General features: G+C 46.8%; 1 protein-coding gene across 1 annotated transcript in view; it reads right to left on the reverse strand.

Moving 5' to 3' along the window:
- ASXL1 (ASXL transcriptional regulator 1) overlaps positions 1-10,554 on the reverse strand; it is a 22,906-nt gene that overhangs the window by 10,923 nt on the left and 1,429 nt on the right. The window contains exons 2-5 of the mRNA XM_029286521.1: positions 9,969-10,083; positions 7,359-7,456; positions 5,503-5,596; positions 4,465-4,599 (exon numbers count right to left, since the gene is read on the reverse strand). Coding sequence (XP_029142354.1) covers positions 4,465-4,599; positions 5,503-5,596; positions 7,359-7,456; positions 9,969-10,083 — 442 coding nt within the window. The remainder of the gene's footprint in view (positions 1-4,464; positions 4,600-5,502; positions 5,597-7,358; positions 7,457-9,968; positions 10,084-10,554) is intronic.

The raw sequence follows: 10,554 nt of genomic DNA on the forward strand, positions 1-10,554 counted from the left end.
TTGGTAAGACCCCATTTGGAATACTGCATCCCGTTTTGGTCTCCATGATACAAAATAAATGTTGAGACTCTAGAAAGAGCGCAGAGAAGAGCAACAAAGATGATTAGAGATCTGGAGGCTAAAACATATAAGGAACGGTTGCTGGAATTGGGTATGTCTAGTTTAATGAAAAAAGAAGGATGAGGGGTGACATGATAGCAGCCTTCCAATATTTGAGGGGCTGCCCCAAAGAAGAGGGAGTCAAGCTATTCTCCAAAGCGCCGGAAGGCAGGACAAGAAGCAACGGATGGAAACTAATCAAGGAGAGAAGCAACCTAGAACTAAGGAGAAACTTCCTGACAGTGAGAACAATTAACCGGTGGAACAACCTGCCTCCAGAAGCTGTGAATGCTCCAACACTGGAAGTTTTTAAGAAGAGACTGGACAGCCATTTGTCTGAAACGGTAGGGTTTCCTGCCTGAGCAGGGGGAAGGTCTAGAAGACCTCCAAGGTCCCTGCCAATTCTTTTATTCGAAAAATGGCAATTACTTCCAGTTTTCCACAAAACCAGCCCCAGAGTGAACCATGGAATCATTTAAAAACCGCCCGGTTTGGTTTTAAGAGAAGCTGCATTCACTCAAAAAAATTCTGTCGATTTGGGTTGCTCACATGATTTCCATCTATCACAACTTACAAAACGGCAAGGTGCAGGCTCCTTTACTGTCGTAGGACAAGGAGTACCTGTACTAAAGTAAAAGCTTCACAAAGCTTTTCAGTGCCGACACCTGCTATTGATTCTGGTGCACAAAGAAGGCACGACACCATACACGGGGGGCTGCGTGTTGTCGCTTTAGCTAAAGTCTCCTCATCCATTCATGGGCCAGGCTGAGATCCCGCAGCAGGTCTCCCTGTTGCAGCCTTAACGGATCGCTCTAAAGCAGTGGTTCTCAACCTGTGGGTCGGGACCCCATTTGGGGTCGATCGACCATTTCACGGGGGCCGCCAAGCAAGCCTGTCCGCCATTTTTTTTGTCCGCCATTTTTCCCCCCTTTTCCGGCGGGTGCCTTAACTCCCTTGGGCTGGGCCAGCTGGTGGTCGGCCTGCTCCGTCTCTGCCGCTTGCCAGCTACGCCTCGGCCGGCGCAGGGGGCGGAACCACGCATGCACGGCGCTCCCGGGCAGGGAAAGTCCTCGACTTACGACCGGTTGGGTAGTCCTCGACTTACGACCGGTTTAGTCCTCGACTTACGACCGGTTTAGTCCTCGACTTACGACCGATTGGGGTCGCGACATTAAAAAGGTTGAGAACCACTGCTCTAAAGGATTTGCAAACTTCGTTCTCAGCCCAGCAGACGAGAGAAAGCAATTAGCGTCTCGCATCCGTTACCGAGAGAGAAATTCAACACAGTCTCTTTTGAAAGGAACGAATCAAAACCATCACAACCAGCCCGCCTTCCATGGAGGACCTGAATAATGCACGGACGAGAAGGAGGGCTAAGAAAATATCTAGGGACCCCCCTCACATCCTGGACACCTCAAACTGTTTCCAACTCCTTCCCCTCTGGACGCCGCTGTAGGGCACTGCATGGCAAAACAACCAGGCACAACCTCCCCCCCTCCCCACCCCATGCCATCTCTCTGCTGAACACCTAATTCCCACAGCAGTATTGTCTCGTTTCTCATCTTTCCTATTATCTTCTCCTGTTGGTTTCTTATGATTTATCCCTTGTTGTTTGTAACTTACAATTAGTGATTGTAACTGTGATTATGACCCATGATCTATTACTTGCTGCTTATATGTACACTGGGAACTTCTGCACGGGAGACAAATTCCTTGTGTGTCCCATCACCCTTGGTCAATAAAGAATTCTATTCTATTCTGTTCTGTTCTGTCCTGCCCTATTCCTTATCCTATATTCTATCCTATCCTATTCCATTATTCTTTATTCCATTCTATAATTCCATAATTCTATTCTATTCCATAATTCTATTCTATCCTATTCCATTCCATTCCATTCCTATTCCATTCCATTATTCTCTATTCTATTCTGCTCTATCCCATAATTCTATTCTATTCTGCTCTATTGTATTCTGCTCTATCCCATAAGTCTATTCCAGTGATGGCGAACCTTTTAGAAACTGAGTGCCCAAAACCCACTTATGCATCGTCGGGTGCCGGGTGGGTGTGGCCCATTGGGTAGGTGTGGCCCATTGGGTGGGTGTGGCCCATTGGGTGGTCGTGGCTGTGGTGGTAATGGCAGACTGGGTGGGACTAAAAAGTTCAATCAATCAATTCCAACTTTGCAAGATCTTTTTTTTTCCCGTGAGAAGTTGAAATTGACTGATTGATTTAACCTTTTTTTTTTTTGCACACAGCAGCGAAGGCCTAAAGCGAAAAGGTTTTATAAAACCCAGCTGAAGGCCTAGGACTGGGGCGACGGCGCGCGTGCCCACAGAGAGGCCTCTGAGTGCCGCCTCTGGCACCCATGCCATAGGTTCGCCACCACTGGTCTATTCTATTCTATCCCATAATTCTATTCTATCCCATAATTCTATTCTACTCTATTCCATTATTCTCTATTCTATTCTGCTCTATTCTATTCTGTTCTATTCTATTCTGCTCTATCCCATAATTCTATTCTATTCTATCCCATAATTCTATTCTACTCTATTCTATCCCATAATTCTATTCTACTCTGCTCTATTCTATTTTATCCTATAATTCTATTCTATTCTATTCCATTCCATCCCATAATTCTATTCTATTCTATTCCACTCCATTCCATTCTATTCTATCCCATAATTCTATTCTATCCCATAATTCTATTCTATTCCAGTCTATCCCATAATTCTATTCTATTCTATTCTATCCCATCATTCCATTCCATTCCATTCTTATTCTATTCCATTCCATATTCCATTCCAAATAAACATAGATGTAATATTGCTTCTTAGTTAGGACATCCGATGAAGCAGGCATATCTGTAGTGTAATAAATCTCTGCATTACAGGAAGTCCTTGACTTACAACCATCCGTTTAATGACTGTTCAAAGTTACAAAGGCCCTGAAAAAGGTGACACAAACATTTTTAACATTTATGACCATTGCAGCATCCCCACGATCGGGTGATCAAAATTCACCCGCTTGGCAACCGGCTCACATTTATGACTCGCGACCTTCTGACGAGCAAAGTCAACGAGGAAGCCAGATTGACTGAACCACCGTCATTACTAATGTGGCGAGAAAAGTCATAAAATGGGGGAAAGCTCACTTAAAAGGATCTCGCTTAGCAACAGCAATGTTGGGCTTGATTGTGGTTGTAAGTTAAGGTTGTAAGTTAAATTAAGGTTGTAAGTTAACTCCAAGATGAGGGCTCCATGAGTCTCAGGTTGCCTAGTACAGGGCTCTCCCAACAGCCAATTTAAGAGTTGTGGACTTCAACTCCCAGAATTCCAGCTGGGGAATTCTGGGAGTTGAAGTCCACAAGTCTCGCAAGTTCCCAAGGTTGGAGACCCTTGGTTTACTAACACAAAGATCCACAAGGGGCTCCTGAGCAACCACACCATTGCCACACCATTGTGAGAAAACATCAGTGGCAAATCTAATACTCTAAAAACAAAATCTAGGGCAGGGCTTTTCAACCTTTTCACCCACTGTACCACTTTTAGGATATGGTAACTTCCGAGTACCACCAGTCGCCTAGCAAGGTGTCCAAAACTTGATGACCCCCCCAAAAAAGTGATAAAGTACAGGTAGTCCTTGACTTACAACAGTTCGCTTAGTGACTGTTTGAAGTCACAATGGCACTGAAAAAAGTACCCCGAGTCACAGCCGAGCAAGACACCTGCCTGCCCACCCAACGGCACTCTTCCTCCTGTCCGAGGTTTTCATTGTTGTGAGCATTTCTGTTGAGGATTGGCAGCGGGGGTGGGGTGGGGGGGTGTTTGGTTTTTATTCCCCCCGTCTGCTGGGTGGTTGCAGCAGGTTGTGGTCCCTTCACATGACCCTGGGACACTGTGACCGTCATAAATATGAATCAGTTGCCAAGCATCTGAATGTAAACCACAAGACCCTGGAGAGGCTGCAACACTCCAGCTGATCCTGGCGCTTCTTCTGGGCTCAGCGGAAGCGTCAGGATCAGCGCTGAGCTCCAGCTGGAGCCTGGCGCTGATCCTGACGCTTCCGCTGAGCCCTGACAGCCCTGCAGCTCCAGCCGTCTCTCGCTCAGGCTTGTGCGGTGCTGCCACCGGTTCAGCTCATTCCCCTCCCCAGCTACCATTTTTCTAGGATGGTTGCGTACCACCTGCCGTGTGCCAATGTACCACAGGTGGTACCCGTACCACAGGTTGAAAAGCCCTGATCTAGAGGACATCCACTGGCGTACACACACACAAACACACACACACACACCAACTTTAAAGTCAGCCAGATCCAAAAGTGCTAAAAGTTCCTCCTGTGGAGAAAAGACCTTGGGGTTCTACCTACCGCTGGAGGGCTTGCGGACCCCCCGGAGCAGGTGGGGGGCTTCCCTCGCCATTTCTGTCCTGTTGCAAAGAGTGCTGGGCAGAACCGAGGAGCTGCTGCTGCTGCTCTCGTCGCCAACCGGCTTCCCCGCCAACCCTGGGAAAAAGAGCCCCCGGTGAGCGAAGGCGTCCGCGGCTGCCGGCGACCTTCCACCCTGCCAGCCCAGCTTCACTGAGTGGGAGAGTCGCGGCAGGGCAGGGCAAGCCCCAGCAGAGGGTTAGGGGCCCTGGCTCTGCCCACGGTATCTGTTGACTGAAGGGAGGGCAGGGGATGCCCGGGGGACAAGAGGGGTAGTCCTCAACTTGCAAGGGGGACTGAGCCTGGAAGGAACGGCTGTTGAGTGGTGTGCCGGTTCGTTAAGCCGGGGATGACGTGACTGCCTTAAAAGGAACTGGGTTAAAAGGAGTAGCCAAAATGGATGGATGGATGTATACATAGATAGATGATACATATAGATTAGAGATGATAGACAGATAGGTAGATAAGATGGATGGATGGATATAGATAGAGATAAATAGATGGATAGGATGAATGGACAGATGATCTATCTCTAGATAGATGATACATATAGATTAGAGATGATAGAGATAGTTAGGTAGATAAGATGGATGGATGGATATAGATAGATAGAAAATAGATCTATCTATAGATAGATGATATATATAGAGAGAGATGATAGACAGACAGATAGGTATGTAAGTAAGTAGTAAGTAGGTAGGTAGGTAGGGATGGATGGATGGATGATAGGCATACATAGATGGGCCAGAATTTATACCTTGCAGGACAGTGTTTTTAACTATAGGAACGTTAAGATGGGTAGACTTCAACTCCCAGAATTCCCCAGACATCTTACCATTCCCAAGCTTGAATAACCCTTGCTTTCAGCGAAGACCAAGTCAGTCACAGCAACTAGGAACGCTTGTGAGCGACTTGAGGCTGCGGATCGGAGAGGCCACATGGGTGTGGTAGTCCGGGGGGGGGGGAAGAGCTTCCACTTACCGGAAGAGGGTTCCATGTGGGCCCCATTTACTTTCAGGGGTGTCAGGACCACACGGGGAAGCATCATGCCTGCCTTTTTCTTCTGCTTGCTCACCTGTTTCGAAGGAAACGGAGGAGAGAGCGTTGCTGGGGGGGGGAAGACGGAGGAAGCCCAAAGACCGAGCCTCTTGCTTTCTCGGCAGGCAGGATCGAAGGCCCCGGCCCCCGGCATTTCGGGACAGCTCGGCCTAGTGGTCATAACCTCAGAAGTGAAACAAAGGCAGCTTTTCCAAAAGACCTTCATGGGTTGCCAATGGAGCAGGCAGGTGGTGCTCCTCTACTACACCGCCTCCAGACAGGTAACCCTTGACTTACGGCCACAGTAAGTGGTCTGTTGCTTGAGCAGGGGGCTGGACTAGAAGACCTCCAAGGTCCCTTCCAGCTCTATTCTATTCTATTCTATTCTATTCTATCCCATAATTCTATTCTATTCTGCATTTCTATTCCATTCCATTCTATTAATTCTATTCTATTCCATCTTCTATTCTATTCTATATTTCTATTCTATTCTATATTTCTATTCTATTTTATATTTCTATTCTATTCTATATTTCTATTCTATTTTATATTTCTATTCTATATTTCTATTCTATTCTATTCCTTATTCTCTTCTATATTTCTATTCTCTTCTATATTTCTATTCTATTCTATATTTCTATTCTCTTCTATTCTAATTTTCTATTCTACTCTATATTTCTATTCTATTCTATATTTCTATTCTATATTTCTATTCTATATTTCTATTCTATTCCTTATTCTATTCTATTCTATATTTCTATTCTATATTTCTATTCTATATTTCTATTCTCTTCTATATTTCTATTCTATTCTATTTTTCTATTCTATTCTATATTTCTATTCTATTCTATTTTATTCTATTTTATTCCTTATTCTATTGTATTCCTTATTCTATTCTATTCTATTCTATTCTATTCATTTCTATTCTAATTTTCTATTCTACTCTATTCTATTCGATTAAAGTGAGAAATTTGTTAAGTACGTTTTGTCCCATTTTATGACCTTTCTTGCCTCCGTTGTTAAGGGAATCACTGTAGCTGATAAATTAGTAACCTGGTTGTTAAGTGAAATCTGGCTTCCCCATGGATTTCACTTGCCAGAAGATCACGTGACCCATCCATGCCCATCTCAGACCCCTGGGTTGGTAAGTGCCTGTGAAGACTCTCTTCCCCTTTAGCGTATATTCGGTGGCTTCACTCCCCATTTCTATTCACACCCGGTCACCGGCACACCAGCTCTCCTCCAGAAAGATAATCCAGGGGTGCTTTTGCTCCAGTTATTCTATCCAGGTCAGCAAAAGATACTTAGGTGAGTCATCCAGGCCTTGTCTTTGGGGGATTGTTAATAAAAATCTGGACAAGCTTTGGCCAAATGCCTCTCTAGCAATCAAGAGGCGCTCTCCACGCCCGGCTCTGTGCCAAATTCCAGATCCAACGGGCAAAGAAGATTGCCACCACTCAACCTCGCTTCCCTCGCCAATCTCTGCCCCACAAGTCAAGACACAACTTTGCGGCACAAGGGAATTCTGCAGCTGCCGCTTCCTTTTTCTACTTCACGAGGCTCTTTGAAATCTTCCCACGTTTAATGTCGTTTAAAGTGGGTCACACGCTAGCGGGGGTGGGGGGGCGCAGCAGTTTATAAACACAGAGAAAGCTCTCCGCCGTGAACCCCACGGTGGGTGTTAATTAGAAGCAAAGGAGGGCAGTTCAGGTGGAATAAAGGCAGCTTCCTCTTGGTGACCCAGCTCTGGGGCCGTGCTCACCTGCCCCCCCTGTAAACTCCTCTCCGGCCCTTCCTACCTGTGATGCTGTTCTGGTGCTCTCCCGGAGAGCAAGGCTGCTCTTGCTTTGGGACTCCGTGGAACAGGAGGCGTTGGAAGAGGTTTCGTCCAGAGACACTGGAAAGGAAGGATCAGATCATTGGAAGGCAGCCTGGACGGGCGGTTCTGGGGCACCCAGGGTGACCCACATTATGCCACCGTGTTGGGAGCGCCACTGAGGGCCACTTTGCTTCCCGGGTTCAATTCAAGGGCTACAGCTGCCAAAAAGGCCAACACAGTGCTAGGCTGCATTAACAGAGGGATAGAATCAAGATCACGTGAAGGGTTAATACCACTTTACAAGGCCTTGGTAAGGCCACACTTGGAATACGGCATCCAGTTTTGGTCACCACGATGTAAAAAAGATGTTGAGACTCTAGGAAGAGTTCAGAGAAGAGCAACAAAGATGATTAGGGGACTGGAGGCTAAAGCATATAAGGAACGGTTGCTGGAATTGGGGATGTCTAGTTTAATGAAGAGAAGGACGAGGGGGGACATGAGAGCAGTGTTCCAATCTCTCAGGGGCTGCCCCAAAGAAGAGGGAGTCAAGCTATTCTCCAAAGGGCCTGAAGGCAGGACAAGAAGCAACGGATGGAAACTAACCAAGGAGAGAAGCAACCTGGAACTAAGGAGAAACTTCCTGACAGAACAATTAACCAGTGGAACAACCTGCCTCCAGAAGCTGTAAATGCTCCAAACACTGGAGGTTTTTAAGAAGAAACTGGACAGCCATTTGTCTGAAATGGTATAGGGTTTCCTGCCTGAGCAGGGGGTTTGACTCGATGACCTCCAAGGTCCCTTCCAACTTTATTATCATTATCATTATCATTATTGATCATCGCACAGTCAGCCAGATGTTCAGACTGGATTTGGCATTTTTGTCTGCCTGTCGAGTCCTTCCCAAGGACCTGGGATAGGCAGATGTGGATGTTGGATGGTATTACAGATCTCGTCGCAGGATGGAAGCAGTTCCTAGTAAGGCCGCCTTTTGCAATTGACTAATGGCGAATTTGTCAATGCCGATGATGGTGTCCAAGTGGTGCTCCAGTTGTTTTGGGATTGCACCCAAGGCGCCTATTACTATTGGTACTACCCTTGCTTGCCTTTGCCACAGTTTTTCTATTATTGTTGTTGTTGTTATTATTATTATTGTTATTACGTTGGTTATCAGCTTTAAAGGCCTAGGACCAGGCTATCTGAGGAATCATCTCACCCTGAGGGGATGACCCTGTCCCAACCGTGCTGGTGGAGGAAGCACGCTGTGGACCTGTCAGTCAAGAAATGCTGCCTGATGGGATACAGGAGAAGAGCTTTTCTGCTGTGGCTCCTGCCCTTTGGAACATCGTGCCCCCGAGGTGAGATCCCCCTCCCCGCCCTTGGTCTTCTGAAAGAGCCTGAAGATCTGGCCCTGCCAACTGGCCTGGGCCCTCAATGGGGATGCATCATTCTGGAGGTGGCTCATTGACTAAGACTCCACCCCCCCGCCCCCCCAATGCACCTTTCTCCCCATCGCTGTCAATTTTAAATTAATTTAATGGGAGCCTTGGTGGCGCTGTGGTTAGAATGCAGTGCTGCAGGTAAACTATTCCAGGCTGACTCTGTCCACTGCCGGGAGTTCGATCCTGACCAGCTCAAGCTCCACTCAGCCTTCCTTCCTTCCGAGGTCGGTAAAATGAGGACCCAGATTGTTGGGGGGCAAGATGCAAATGATGTCTCTACATTGTAAGCTGGGCTTTCAAGCGCTACGGGGGCGGTCTAGAAGACTTGAGTGCTACTGCTATTTATTGTTCTCATGTTTTTAATTACCCGGAGTTCGCTCCAAGAGAGATCGGCGGCGTATAAGTTGAATAAATAAATAAATAAATAAATAAATAAATAAATAATAATAAAGTTGGAAGGGACCTTGGAGATCATCTAGTCCAACCCCCTGCTCAGGCAGGAAGTCCTACACCATTTCAGACAAAGGGCTGTCCAGTCTCTTCTTTAAAACTTCCAGTGTTGGAGCGTTCACCGCTTCTGGAGGCAGGTTGTTCCACTGGTTAATTGTTCTCACTGTCAGGAAGTTTCTCCTTAGTTCTAGATTGCTTCTCTCCTTGGTTAGTTTCCATCTGTTGCTTCTTGTCCTGCCTTCAGGCGCTTTGGAGAATAGCTTGACTCCCTCTTCTTTGGGGCAGCTCCTGAGATATTGGAAGACTGTATCATGTCCCCCCTTGTCCTTCTTGTCATTAAACTAGTCCAGGGCTAGGCAACCTTGGCTCTTTTGTGACTCGTGGACTTCAACTCCCAGAATTCCTCAGCCAGCCATGCTGAGGGGAAAGGGAGAGGTTTCCAAGCTGAGCCATGCTGGCTCAGGAATTCTGGGAGTTGAAGTCCACAAGTCATGAGGGGGCCATAGTTCCCCCATGCTGGCTCAGGAATTCTGGGAGTTGAAGTCCACGAGTCATAAAAGAGCCAAGGTTGCCTAGCCCTGAACTAGACATACCCAATTCCAGCAACCGTTCCTTGTAGGTTTCAGCCTCCAGTCCCCTAAATAGCATCCACATCCATTGAGAAAGCGGCTGGAGCAAGCTCGGAGTAGGAGCACACTTACCATCATTATCCCCGCTCACAGTGCTGGCAGCTTCATTGGAACCACTGCTCTCGGCGTCATCCAGCTCTTCTCCTTCAGGTCCGGCGAGGGTCCGAGACCACTGGGCAGCAGCTTTCTGGAAGAACCAATCAGAGCTTGGAGTAGTAGCAAAGCACAATTCCCTCCCCTAATTTACAGTCATAAATCACATTCTCCAATTAGCTTGAAATGCAGGCCTTCCCTCCTTTACTCCAGCCCGCCATTTCTTATCAGTCTCTTATTTCAAAAGCCCTGAATTCACACCTATTACAATATTGTTATGTCTAACTAACTCCCCTCACATTCCTCCTCCTCCCCCCAGTATCATCTAACTCTAAGAGTAAAGCATAAGAAAAAGGCTGCATCTCAATATGTTGTCAAAGCAAGAACATCCAACAGTTAGCAGCATTGACAGCTTGGTTGTTTGCTTGCAGACTTTTCATTACCCAACTAGCAACTGAGCTGAGGAGTGTGTAGAATTTGCTTCCTGTTTATACATGGTGGCTTGCTCTGCCCGTGTTGGTGTGTGTGTGTGTGGTTCCTCCTTGATAATTTCTTGATTAGGCTA

The sequence above is a fragment of the Protobothrops mucrosquamatus genome, unplaced genomic scaffold (assembly GCF_001527695.2).
Source record: "Protobothrops mucrosquamatus isolate PMUCROS unplaced genomic scaffold, P.Mucros_1.0 scaffold3977, whole genome shotgun sequence".
Taxonomy (NCBI): Eukaryota; Metazoa; Chordata; class Lepidosauria; order Squamata; family Viperidae; genus Protobothrops; species Protobothrops mucrosquamatus.